This window comes from Pomacea canaliculata, linkage group LG6 (genome assembly GCF_003073045.1).
Source record: "Pomacea canaliculata isolate SZHN2017 linkage group LG6, ASM307304v1, whole genome shotgun sequence".
In the NCBI taxonomy this organism is placed as follows: Eukaryota; Metazoa; Mollusca; class Gastropoda; order Architaenioglossa; family Ampullariidae; genus Pomacea; species Pomacea canaliculata.
In genome coordinates this window covers 232,413-246,160 of record NC_037595.1, presented here as the reverse complement: position 1 = coordinate 246,160, position 13,748 = coordinate 232,413, and the positions used below count along the sequence as shown (strand labels likewise).

The 13,748-nt window shown below is 37.8% G+C and overlaps 1 protein-coding gene across 15 annotated transcripts in view; it reads left to right on the top strand.

Annotated features, from left to right (window-relative positions):
- The window catches only part of LOC112567040 (dystrophin-like), a 172,543-nt gene that overhangs the window by 57,242 nt on the left and 101,553 nt on the right, over window positions 1–13,748 (top strand). For 13 of the 15 annotated variants that reach the window (XR_003099724.1, XM_025243515.1, XM_025243506.1 and 10 more), the window contains 10 exons: window positions 1,129–1,359; window positions 4,250–4,463; window positions 4,668–4,771; window positions 5,199–5,351; window positions 6,268–6,429; window positions 8,042–8,170; window positions 8,954–9,127; window positions 10,891–11,046; window positions 12,579–12,746; window positions 13,086–13,268. The exons of 1 other annotated variant lie outside the window; for it this stretch is intronic. Coding sequence is in view for 13 of the 14 variants with exons in the window: in XM_025243515.1 (XP_025099300.1) it covers window positions 1,129–1,359; window positions 4,250–4,463; window positions 4,668–4,771; window positions 5,199–5,351; window positions 6,268–6,429; window positions 8,042–8,170; window positions 8,954–9,127; window positions 10,891–11,046; window positions 12,579–12,746; window positions 13,086–13,268 (1,674 nt within the window). In the remaining variant the exon portion in view is untranslated. The remainder of the gene's footprint in view (window positions 1–1,128; window positions 1,360–4,249; window positions 4,464–4,667; window positions 4,772–5,198; window positions 5,352–6,267; window positions 6,430–8,041; window positions 8,171–8,953; window positions 9,128–10,890; window positions 11,047–12,578; window positions 12,747–13,085; window positions 13,269–13,748) is intronic. One more of the 15 variants, XM_025243511.1, reaches the window with a different exon arrangement.

Genomic DNA, 13,748 nt, shown 5'->3' with positions numbered 1-13,748 from the left:
CAAAGGTGGACTCAAGGTGCTTACACACATGGTCACATGAGCACATTCATCAGTAGGTGTCAAATGCATCTTACAGATTCATTTGCCATCATTCACCCCGTCTCTCTCACTCGCATACACACACACACAGGATGGAAGAAACTAAAGTATCGGGGTAAAACCTTGCCAATAGTCAGCCCTGTAAACAGCTGTCACATTCAGAGAGAGGTACATTGGAGTCAAGATATTAACCTACAACACCCAATTTTCACTGTTGTGGTGAACCACAGCTCGTTGTGTCATGGTGAAAGCCATTGTCTTTGAGATTATACTTGAGAACTAGGCATTTATAGGCAGATACATTCACCTATTTTTAAATCAAACTGATAATACCATGAAGTGACATTTGAAAGCCTTCATTATACGAGGTGTAGCTTATACAGTAATATGGCGAGATCATTTCATTAAATTGACACTACTCACTATAAACATACACACTGCTCCCTATATAGAGACATTGCTCTCTCTCTATACATATACACACACCATTCACTATGTAGATATTGCTCACACACATACACACACAGGTCGCTATATATGTAGACATTGCTCACTATGTACACACACTGCTTTATGTATATATAGTTCACTGTATATACACATTGTTGTATATATACACTGCTGTTACACACATATATATATACTGCTCACTATATCTATACAAATATTACTATATATACATACACTGTCACTATATCTATACAAATATTACTATATATACATACATACACTCACTGTCACTATATATAGACATTGCTCACTGTAAACACATGCTGCTCACTATTCACTGCTCCTATACACACTCACTGGTCACTATATACACACCACTCACTATGTGTATGCACAATGCTCACTCTATATGTCTATATACACACACTGCTTATTATATATGCACACACACTGCTCATAAAATATCTAATTATATACACACACTGCTTTGAAGTTTTCATATGACTATACCACTTCCCAAAATGTATCATTTGCTACAGGGAAGAAAAATTGTTCGTCATTTTTACAGGAAAAGCAATAGATCATTTTCACATCAAAAGAAAATGATTATTGTAGGAAAAGTGATGATCACTGTTACAGGAAAAACTCAAGGTAGAGGTGGCAGCTTTGAACGCAAGGTGGGAGGAGGTGGTAGCATTAGCCACAGAGCAGAACGAGAGACTGACAGAGCAGCTGACACACAGTAAGGATATCTATGACCGTATTGAAGGGACATCTTTGTGGCTGGCTGGTCTGAAGCAAGATCTAGCCAACAAGGACTACGCCATTCTCAGCCCCAGCGACTTGCAGGTCAAGATAAAAAAGTTTAAGGTCAGTGCTCGAAAGTGGCTAAACTGTGGTTTTAAACAAAAGAATGAGTATAGCATCTGTTATAATAATGGGCAGTCTTTATCTGTTGATGTGCTTGCAGCTGTGTAAAAGTTGAACTGTGAGAAAAAATGTCAATCCAATAATAGTCACACCTATTGATACAAGGCGAAAGTCATGAAGCAGGATTTTTGAATAATGGTTCAATATCACGCATCAGGCAAGACAGACTCGTATACCAGTGGCAGTAAATCTAACTAAATTTAGAACATATCAGTTTCACTCTTACTATGCTTGAAGTTTGGGCGCTCTGCTACTTTGTTTTGGGTTGTGTTGCAAAAACTTGCTGATCAAATGCAAATATACTGCAAAAGTAAACTTGTATACCAAACTAAAGAAAAATGAATAAACATTTATGATATTAAAAAGAAAAAGTCAAAGGTATCACAGGAATTGAAATATCTTTAATTTAATTGTGAATGATAATTAGTAGCAAGGTGTCACAGACCAGTCCATGCCTTCTGTGTTTTTTTCAGAGTGTTTAACCCTTTGGTGGCTCATGGACTAAACGTGTATGTCGAATGACACTACCCTCTACTACACACAAATCTCACTCAGGAGAAGTACACTTGTGACTCAGGCATGTCTTCCTCTCTCGGTATTCTGGGCCTGAGTAAATTTCCAAAACTCTTTTTGGCCAAAACGTTCTGGTGAACTGTGTTCACTACACACTTTCTGTCACCATTAACACTTTCCGACTAATGTTCTAATCCATTCAACATACATGCAACACACACATGTAGTCCATGAGCCATCAAAGGGTTAAACACTCCGAAAAAAACACAGGAGGCATGGACTGGTCCCTGACACAGTTGATCTGCTAAATGCCAATGATCAACATTACAAACAAGGAATGTTGTTTTGCCTTGAGACAATACAGTTGATATATACAGAGTTTAATGGGCATCCGATTCTCCTTAGAACACCCTACTTTTATTTAATTCTAACCACATTTTCTGAAGATATTGCTGTTTAAATGTGTACACTGTTTTGCTGGCTTCCACTGCTTTATTTTGGGCTATCCCACAAAAACTTTTTTTTTCCAAATGCATAATGATAACAAAAATGGTCTAGGTCTTATAAATGCAATTATGAAAAATAAACAAGAATCCAACTTGCATGTTTTTGTCACAAATGTTGTGAAAGCAAAAAGATGGGAAAACTTGTAGTCCTTTGTGTCATCCTCCTCTTTGTTTTACACAATACTATTTTTTTAAATGTTATTGAGTACAATTCCATCAGTCATTTTTAAGTACTCCTAAAATAATAAAATAACTTTTAACATAAAGTTTTAAAATAAATTGAGTGTTATTATATAGTGGGCAGCATTCGATCTTATAGTTTAAAAGAAGTTTAGGGAAATAAAACAATCAGATGTTGTGCTGTTGCGAACTATAGTGACAGTATAAAGTGTATGTCTTGAAGACCTAACTACATACACAGACAGATCACATGATCCTCATACATAACAGCCAAAGGATAAACACTGTTTCATAACCTTTTAGTCACTGGGGAGAGTGATGTTAGAGACAGGCTTTTGTGGGGCTAGTTTTGCTGTGAGGACCTGTGAGGCTTGTGCCAGGGATGATAACCCAGCCTCTCTTGGTGGCCCACTCCTTCCTCTTCTGCTTTTCTTTTTTCTCAGTTATTGGCCCTTTCATCTATATTCTTTTCCAACCAGCTGTCCACCTCCTATCCTGTTTTATTATTTTTGTCTTCTCTGTCTTCTTTTTCCCATCATACTTTCTTTACATTTGGTCCCTTTTGCCATCTCCTCCAGGACCCTGCATTTACCCTGCATGACAAGCCATGTTTGGAGGGTGATGCGATCCTGGAGGCTGGCATCCTTGATGGGATAGACCTCTTTGGCCCAGACTTCTTGATGGAAGTTTGGTGTGGCCCACATCAGTCAATCAACTGGTCATGCTTTGTTAGGAGGGTCAATCTGGTCTTTATCTCCATAGGCCAGAGTATATTCCTCCTGTAGCCTCAGTATGGCTCTTCTGGAAATACCCTTTGTTGAACTGCTTGGCTTCATTTCCTTCTTAAACTACATGGTTTGTGGAGAACAAGAGCAATGACCTTCCAGTGCTTAAACTATAGGCAACCAAAACCCTATAAAACTAGGATGAAACTACAGTGAAAGTGCGCTTAAACTATAAGCATCCAAAGCCATTTTAAATAAGGAAAATCCTAAAGTGAAAAAGCACTTTTTTCGAACAGTGAAGATGAAGTCAGAGATGTGGGTATCTCATTGTCAAAAGAATGGCATCAGATTGGCCACTCACAATGTTATCACTTTTTGTACAAAAGATTCTACAACATTTTTACAGGATTTACATCTATCAGACACCTCCACACTGGCCCTCTGAATGTGTGATGCAAAGTTATTTGTAGACCAAGGTGTTGGTACATAGGTCTGTTAACTTTCAGGAGTGCCATTCAATGCCCTGAGGATTGCCTGACTTAGAGAGAACTGGTGTCACAGGGGGTTCCCTCTCTTCCCACCTTTTGCATCATTCACCCACAGTGCCACATTGTCTTTAGGTGGAAGTACGTCTTCTCCCTCAAAATTTTTGTGCATCACATCAATTAAGTTTTCAGTTCCAGATACTTGAGACAATGCTGCTGTGTCTTTGTGGTACATATGGAAGCGCATGATTGGATGGATGTTGATAGCATTGGTCAGGAGTCCAGAGATTGGCGTGTGTGATTGGGTGGTTGTTGAGAGCAATGTTCACAGAATGACTGACTTGAGTGGCAGAAAATTGAAAGCTTGTTCATATGTTCACAGACCTTGAAGAAAGTTGAAAGCTTGTTCATTTGTTCATAGGCCTTGAAGAAGGAAGTGAATGAGCAGCAGACTGAAGTCAACAAAATTAATGAGAGGGCCAATGAGATGCTGAACAGGGCACCCTCAGGCTCCTTGCAGGAACTGGCACGTTCACTCATGAAGATGAATGCTTTGTGGGGTGATGTATTTCAACGAGTGGAACGATACGCCATGCTATATGAAAATTCTGATCTGCAATGGAGGGAGTTCAGAGGTATGGTCTTATGTGAAAGATCAGATATAATAGGCCATCAGGGCTGTGGATCATAAATTAACCTTGATCCTTTTAGAATTTGCTGAGACCAGGCATAATCAGGATGACATAACTGTGACATAACATAGCTTATTACATTTTAGAACTGTTACTGTGTTTACTGTTCCTTCAGGCTTACCTCATTATAGCTGTGTATTATTACAGAACTTGTGGAGACTGAAAGGCGTTTTTTGCATACCTTGGAACGTACAGTGCAACGTTCTTCTGTCACTAGTTGTGATGCCGAAGACATTTCAGAGGAGCTGAATGTATGTACTTTTTGGGTTGTTGAATTTCTTCTGCTCAGGCTGCATTCATGCTGCATTTGTAGCCTGAAATTATTACTGAAATAGTGAAGGCGACAGACAGGTGGATATAGATGTGGAATAGTGCAATGTGATTGTGATTGAAGAATGACAAAAACTGATGAGGTAGAGGACCCTGATTAAAGCATGTAGATTTGAGGTGTTGAATACAGTTGAGGTTAGACTCATATCACCCTTTTTATGCTTGAAATGCTTACATTATATGATTATAAAAAAGTTTGGTTGGCGGTAGTTGATTTCTTTCTTAGATTTTGTATGCAATTCGTTGCATATAATACTGTAACATCACTTAATTGTTACACAAGTTTGACTTTAAACTTAACTTTTAACTGACTTGATTGAGTTTATCTTGTTTCTATGGTGATGCTAGGAAGTGGAAACATTGCTGCAGGAGCATAGCTCAGAAAACAAGCATCGTATACAAGAACTAGCAGGGGAGCTCACCTCTAACTCTGTCATGACAGATCTGGTTCATAAAGAATTAGAGGACTTTTTGCGCAAGTTTGATATTCTGGAGTCAGAGGTAGGATTTGCAGTTTGAAATTTCCCAGTCAACCACTTAGATAGTGAGAACCCAGAAACTAGATGTTTGATATTGATCAAGTGGTTGTTGGTAATGGCAGGATTGAATACTGGCTTTTACCAGTGTTAAAAAAAAAAGCAAAAAAAAAAAAAAACCAACACAAAAATACTAAATCCAAAATTGAAGTGAATAATCGTGATGTTCCATGTGAAGAGCTCAAAAGATGCATTTACACCTTCAAACAAATTAAAATAACTACAGTAGTAAATTTAGCACAAATTATTCTTTCAAACAATAATTTTTACACAGAAAGGCCCTTTGTCACAGCACCCTCTATTTAAGATACAGAATATATGTGACAACATTTACTCATTCTCTCAACAACACAACACACTAATCATTTGCTAGTGGATTCTCTATATTCTTCCCATTGCCACATGTAAATTTTATCTTAGTTTCTTTTTTCAACATACGCTACTTTAAAGACAAAGCAAACCAGGGTTAGTATACTTGATTTTCAACCAATTAAGCTGGAATATAACCTATTGCTTCATGATGAAAGGTGTTTGCAAAGTATCACATGAAAAAAGCCCATTTGCAATGGCCTATGTTTGATTTTTTTTTTTTTTGACTGATGATGGTTGAAAAAGGAATTTCTTTCATGAATATTTTGTGGAGTTGCTGATAATCTAGTGGAGTGGAATCTAGCCAATATATCCAAACAGTTCACACTTCAAAATAACATTATGTACAATCCAACTGCAAAACAGAAGAGGATAGAAAATGCAGTAAAAGCACATGTAAATGCAAAGATGATGCTTATGTGGCCAAATGCAAATAAAAAAAATAGTAAAATGCATATCGCGCTATGGTTTATAGCAAAACAAAATGAATTCTTAAGCATCTTACATCTCAGGCTCGAGCCAAGATCACACGGCTGGAGCAGTCTATTCAATGTGCTCAGAGAATTGAACGCCAGGTGCTGGAAATGTCACAGTGGATGGCTGAAGTCAGTCAGCATCTGCAGTCACGCTTGGATGCAGACCTCCTAGCAAGTGATGTGCCACAAGAGTATGAGGTGAGCACAGGGCTAGTAACAACAGTGTAACATTTAACAGTTTAAGCTTCTAGTAATTAAAGTACCAGTACTCAGTATTTCAAAGATCTGATTACAAGGATGGGGAGTCTTCTGTACATGTACATTATTTTGTGTAATGTAAATTCCTCATCCAAGCAATTTAAAAAAAAAATTTAAACATCTCCATGTGTCACAGGCACCTTCATGAAGTCACATCCATTTGTCATGAACACCTCCATGTAGCCACATTCATATGTCTGTGTGTCATTGGCACCTCAGTCTACCCACATCCACAGCCACCAAGTATCCATTTCCATGTGTCCAGAGGCATTCTGTATGAGGATGAAATGTTTAAAAAGTTATTAGTAGTTTTACAAAAGAAAAAGCAAAAAAATTAGGTTGAAAAATAAACATAACCACCCAAACAAAGATAATCCTGAATTTAAGTTATGGTTTAATTGGATGAGTGTTGCTGAAAGTTTGTGTCAAATGGCAATAGTTCTAAAACAGTATACTCAAATTTGTTTACCCCTCTGGCTAAGCCCAAACTTTAATATTACGTGTTACTCTATTTTTGCATTAACTTTCACGATGTGTTAAGTGACAGAATTAGACCAATTTACCATGTATTGTTCATACGATATTCGTTTCTCTCTCATAGTGTGATAAGCAACAAAATTAGACTAGTTTACTATGTTATGATAAGACTTTATTTTTCCCCAAGGGCACTTAGAGGCAGCTCTATATGGAAGCAAAACAACAATACTACAACATCTTCATATCCATAATACTAAATAACCTTCACACAATCATGATTCAGGCTAGGATTCATTCGTACAAGGTAACATTTGTAAGTCACAGCCAAAATGATGCAGGACCTCATCTGTTGGTCCTGCATGCAGGTACACAAAATCAGTGGCCTGATGGAAGTGGAAAAAAGATTATGTTATTGGATTTGGTAGAGTATTCTGACAGAAATCAAAGACAATCTCTTTGGTCTTACTTACATTAAGTTTTAAAAAATTATCATCACCCAAGGCAGTAAATTCATCCAAGGCCACACTATGGGTATCTAATGGCCAGCTAAGACAAGAAGGTTGACAGGATAATGATCATCTTGGTTACTGTGACAGCTATTGATATAACTGATAAAAGCAGGCTTTGGTCATATGACTTTTTGGTTCGCTCAGTCTGATCTGTTTATGCATGCTTTACTGCATTCTGTAATTTTGGTGTTGTCGGTCAGACTGTGATGTAAAATCAGACCTGTCACAGACTGTCATGTGACAAGATCAGACCTTTTTACACCTATGGGGTTTGTTTGTTTGTTTTGGTTTTGTTTGGTTTTTTTTGTTTATAGTGGCAACATGAAGAATCAACAACCATAGCTTTGGGTTTCTTTTAACAAAATCTTACCTTAAATAGATAATAAATATACAATGTTTAGTGACTTTATGACTGTCCTTTAATTCGTTGGCCTAAATGTACACACATTTGCCTAGGGTCTGTCCATTGTTGGTGCCAACACATTGTACACACATCTTGTTAGGGTCTGCACTGCTCTGTTCAGTCTCTAGACTTCAGTCTCTTTGCTTTGATGTGTCTCTGCTAGTCATTAAAAGAAGAATTCAGCCAGCAGGAGGCACTGCTGCGGGAACTGGAGGATCACGTGACTCAGTACCAGCAACAGGGTAAGGTGGATGCTTCCACCCGTTTGGAGCAACAGATACAGCTCTTAAAGGTGAGTTTCTCTCAAAATAATAATAATAATGAACAACAGATACAGCTCATAAAAGCAAGTTTCTCTCAAAATAATAATATTAAACTCACAGTTTTAAAGGTATTTGTCTAAAACAGTAATAATAAAAGGTGAGTTTCTCTCAAAAGAATTGCTATAAAATATTCTTGATTAGTCTTTACATCCTTAGCCAACAATCTGCCTTAGACTAAATGCTGAGAAAATTCGTTGCTCAACTCACTGTAGCATAAAGACAGTTACAGATTGGGTTTTTATAGAGAAATGATTTTGCATTAAAGGATAAAATTTATCAAACATGAGAAGATGTTTGAGACATAATAAAAACATTAATACGCTGTTGTCATGATATTGATTCTTTTAAAATCTCCTCTCACCTCCAATGTTCTCTTTCAATTCCTCTGGTTATCTTCTCAAGCAAGATGGGTGAACAGTGAGCACCTGTCACCAACACAGTGAGGGTTGGCTGTCCTTGGTTTAGCTCTCGTCTCGGGCACATTGACATCTGTTTACAGGGCTGACTGCCTTGCTGTGATATAGTCTTGGTTGCTGGCTCAGTGTAAAACACCAATGCCCTCTCCCTCCTTCTCAAGCATGACACAAACATAATTTAAAATTCAATGTTATACCCAATCTTCAGTTGTTATTTTTGCTAATGAGTATTAGCCCGGTTTGATGGCCATGGTCTGTATCTCTCCATCTTGGTTTGTTACTGAGGCAGTGAAATAAGCAAAAAAAAATGAAGCAGTCCTCTTGTTCTCTTCACAGAAACATTTTGCTGAAGTCATGATGAAGTTTCGCAAGTTCCAACGGCCAGCAGAGTTTGAACCCAAACTGAGTCATGTGAAGCGTGAGCTGGACAGCATCCAAGAGAGAATACACCTGCTGGAGGTGCCATCAGATGACCCTCAGGCCATACAGGAGCGACATGATGCATGCATGGTAAGTGACATGATGCTTGTATGGAAAGTTGAGCTTTAGTGTTTAATCTTGTAACATATAAGGACTCAGGCTTGTGTTCAGAGCTATCAACTCTGCTTAACATTGTTTTCTATCCACTACAGCAATATTTTACTTGAAACAATGGTTTTTAGGAGGATAATTACATTATGTTAGACAGATGATAACACTGGTCTTTGCTGGTGAAGAGAGAACAGTAGTTCTGTGTTCTCAGATGAGTGTGTAGTCCAGCTTATAAATCTGGTCACAGCTGATGGCCAGGTTCAACAAAATTTGGGATAACAGAAGTGTCAGCTTCGTATGTCTCTCATTGTCACAGTCATTCTGAATGACTGGAAGACATGGATTTAGTTTTAAAAATATGAGCAAAAATGAAGTGCTATAGGAGACTCATGGATCTCCTACAGGGAGCAAAAGATGAAGAACTTTGTTTTATACTGTCAAGCAGAAGAAGCTGGTGTGGTTTGATCGTGTCATCTGACATGACAGTTTGCTGAAGACAGTCCTATAAGGGTGTGTTATGTGGAAGATGGAAAGTTCAAAGGAAAAGTTAGTGATTAAGGTGAAAAAGTAAACCTGCTGTTCACTGAGGGACCTTATCAGCAGACGCAAGACCTTCCTTGCTGGTGTGATTTCACCATTGCATTGTCTCCCCTTCAACTAAAGAAAAAGAAGACAGCAGATGTGACAGGGATGAAATTTCATTTAAAAAAATGCCTTTATTCTGACCTCAGCGACAGAATCCTAGACAGTAGCGTGGGGTAGTTAAGTAGATTATATAAGAGTCAAGAGCAGAGGGCTGAAAATAATAGTTGCCATATAGCATTTAATTAGGATCAAAAACTTGGGGAAATCATTCAACTTTTTTTTTTGGAATGGAGAGAGCATAATGCAAGAGGTGTAGGGAGAAAGGCTTGGAAGTTATTGTATTGTTATATTGCTCAGTCTTTTGACTAAAACTCTTGTTGAAAGCATAGTCATGAACATTATTGATCCATGCATGTTTTCACACACACACACACACTCTTTTGTTTACACACCCACGTAAGTTATCCCATATCCTCTGCACTCCTAAAGAGGAGCTACATAGTATAAACTGTGATGTTTTGTGTAGGTCCGTGTTATCAGGTGAGAAGGCATTGTAAAATATGTTTGTTTGTCATTTCCAATACTGTTTCAGATTTTTAACTGTAAGATAATCTTATAAGTCTTCTGCAGTTTTTCATCCAGCTGTGACAGTTCCAAGTAGAATTACTTACCAATGCATATTGATCAGAGAGATCTAACTGAATATTATGAATTGATCCAGATCAGTTATTATTAAATGGGAAAAAACTACAATTAGAACAATGTTTAGGCAGCACTATGCACTTCATGGTTATGATCCTTGTGGCTCACACAAAATGAGAACTACCTAAATGAAGCAGACTCAAATTATCTGTTGATATTGACCCTTGTGGCATAAGGTGTAAACAATAATTGAACAAAATCCTATTTGACACATGACAAAATAAATTAAAGGGGAGAAATTGTGGAAAAGTAACCCAGATGTACAGCCTTGGCAGCACTCCAAGGCAGCAACTGGCCAAAAGAGTGCATGCACGCACACACACGCACATAAACACCTTATATTGTTTTCTATACATGCATAGGAGATCTGCCAGGTAGACTGGACTATAATGTACAAATTCTTTGTTTCAGTAGCCACTGTTGAAGATAATGTTTATATAACGTTTTGCTAACAGAGACACTATAAAACAATGAGTGAGCTGAAGTGTGAGGTGGAATATGTTCTCAAGACAGGACGGCAGATTGTGGAAAGAAAACAGGTAGACTTCCCTGAGAAACTTAGCAAACAGCTGGACGCCATAAAACAGCTCTATAATGACCTCGGGGCACAGGTACTCAACTCCCACTAACACATGACTAACACTAGCCCTTCCTCATTCACTTCAAGTTCTATTGATCTGCCTGCATCTTTATTCACATAAGACAGTCCATAGTGGCTGTGGGTGTTTGGTGCTTAATCTTCATATGCATATACTTGCCATTCATTTCAAAATGTGTTTCTTTTTATTGTGATTAATTGTTATCTTTTACTGGTAACTGTCATCTAACAGTGGTAATTGGAGTATGGAGGACAAAAGGAATATAGCCAGGCTAATGCCAGCCTTCTTGTATGGCTTTCTCTGCCAGTTATTACACGATGTAGTCAGATTATTGCTAACCTAGTCATTGGTATGGCTTTCTCTACCAGTTGTTATTACACGATGTAGTCAGACTAATGCTAACCTAGTCATTGGTATGGCTTTCTCTGCCAGTTGTTATTACACGATGTAGTCAGACTAACCCTAACCCTCTCACTTATATGTCTCTCTCCACCAATACGGAATCAATGCCTGATGCTGTAACACCCATCTTTTATGTTAATTTGTTCTATGCCTGGCAGGGATGTTTGAGCTTATAAAGCAGCTTTGCTCATGGCAGTAATGTTTGTATTGGGAAAGCAGATAATAGTTTTGTCCTGCCCTTTTTTAAAATTTACTGTTGCAATCTATAATATAGCAGTGATTTTTGTACACCCATAGTTTTATAGTTAGTATGTCTGAGTAAAGACAACTGAAGGTCTAACAGTCAGAACCCCAGCTTCTGCTTTAACCACTAATGAGTGTGCAATATCTATGGGCTGAATCATGGATGAAATGCTCTCATTGAATGACCTAGTTATTTATCTAAATTTAATTACTGCTGCATACTATTTTAATCATTGAAGTTACATTTATTTAGTTGCTTTTTGAAACTCTTTTCAGAAACAATAAGTGACAATTCTTTAATGTACCTATTGATTTCACAATAGTCATCATAAAAGTAAAAATTTTTGTATACATTGACAAAACATTCAAAATTATATATTGAATAATAAAATTATATATTGAGTAATATAAGTTGCTTATTGCAGCATATATACCTTTTGACATTAGTAATTTATATTAGAGTGCTGTGTTTGTCATTTGTTTAACAGAAGCTGCAGTTTGTATTGCTATAGTTAATCCTTATTCTGTAAATCATCTGGCAATGCCCCAGTCCAGAAATGTTGGTGCAGCAGGCCAGTATAGGGATCTAGCTGTACTGTCAACAGAACAGGTTTTTTACCAGTATGAAAAACTGATGGTAACCTATTTTCTGGTGGTACATGCTGACAGTGGCCATGAGATGAAAAATAAGTGCAATATCAGTTACCAGTGAGGCTAACCTTAGCCATTTGATCATTTTGTTTTACTTTGCTAGTAGGCGCAACATCAGTTGATATTATTGTCATGTAATCCGATAGTGCTTTCTGTAAAAATATGTGTGATATTGGTTACCGGTGAGACTAACCATAACCATTTGGTCACATTGTTTTGTTTTTTCAATGCCAGTATTTGTCCTTTAGGTAACTCAAAGCAAGGCAGACCTTGACAAAGCACTCAAACTTTCACGCAAGTTGAGAAAAGAGGTTGCCAGTCTGAAGGAGTTTATTCAAGAAACTGAAGCAGACTTGCTTGGCCGGCAACTGGCCAAACATGTTGTCAACATTGATGATGAAATTGCATATGTTAGGGTAGGCATGAAAAGCTGCATGTTCTATACAGATTTTATTTGCATGAATGTAAGATTACATCATTTACATTATAATGTGAAAGGCTTCTAAGAGTGAATGATATTAAATATTGCTCATAAGTATATGATGCGCAATGCCTCCAAGTAATATTGTACTCCTAACCCAGGATATAGTGACAATGATACAGAGGTGGGAGGCAAGCCTGCCATTGAACCCTGACTTTCAACAGCAGTTGCATATGAAATGCCCATCAGAGTGAATGTTATTTTGTGTTGCTTATATGTATATGGTGTGCATGATGCTTTCAGGTATTATGATGCTTTATGGTGTTCTATGCAGGGTGTAATGGAGGAGATGCAGAGGCGGGAGTCAGGCCTTGTGTCGATCCCTGACCTTCATCAGCAATTGCAGGCACTTGGTGAGGAGGTGGATGTCAGTGCCACCCGGCAGCAGCTTTACACGGTCAACCAAGACTGGACAGAACTATCCCTGCGCCTAGCTCGCTACAAAGGTGTTCTACAGGTGAGGGAGAATATACAAAATCGTTGTACAGAGGGTGATGATACAAAGGCGAAGGTGATGGCAGGTTAATCCAGATTTAAACATGGTCTTTGATGATGTAAAATCTAGCTGTAGTTCCCCGATACATATACCTTGATTTACTACAATAAAAACAGACTGATGCCTTCATGAACTAGAAGTCACCAATAGGAGCCACCTGGCACCTATACCTTAACAATAAAACAACAGACCTCTGATTCAAAAGTAGCAACATCAGTATCAGTACAATGCTGCATAGTTGTATAGACTATTCTATACCTGTGTACATGTTTCCACATTTTATAGTATTTGTCTCATTGAATGCAATGCTGCTTTGTACAGCAATGCATGCTGTTTTTTCAGCTGATAATATTTCTACCAATCTAGCTGACACTCCTATTGTGGGAATAGAGTGTTAAATACCATGACATCTTATGGATCATATTACCACTGTCTTATCTG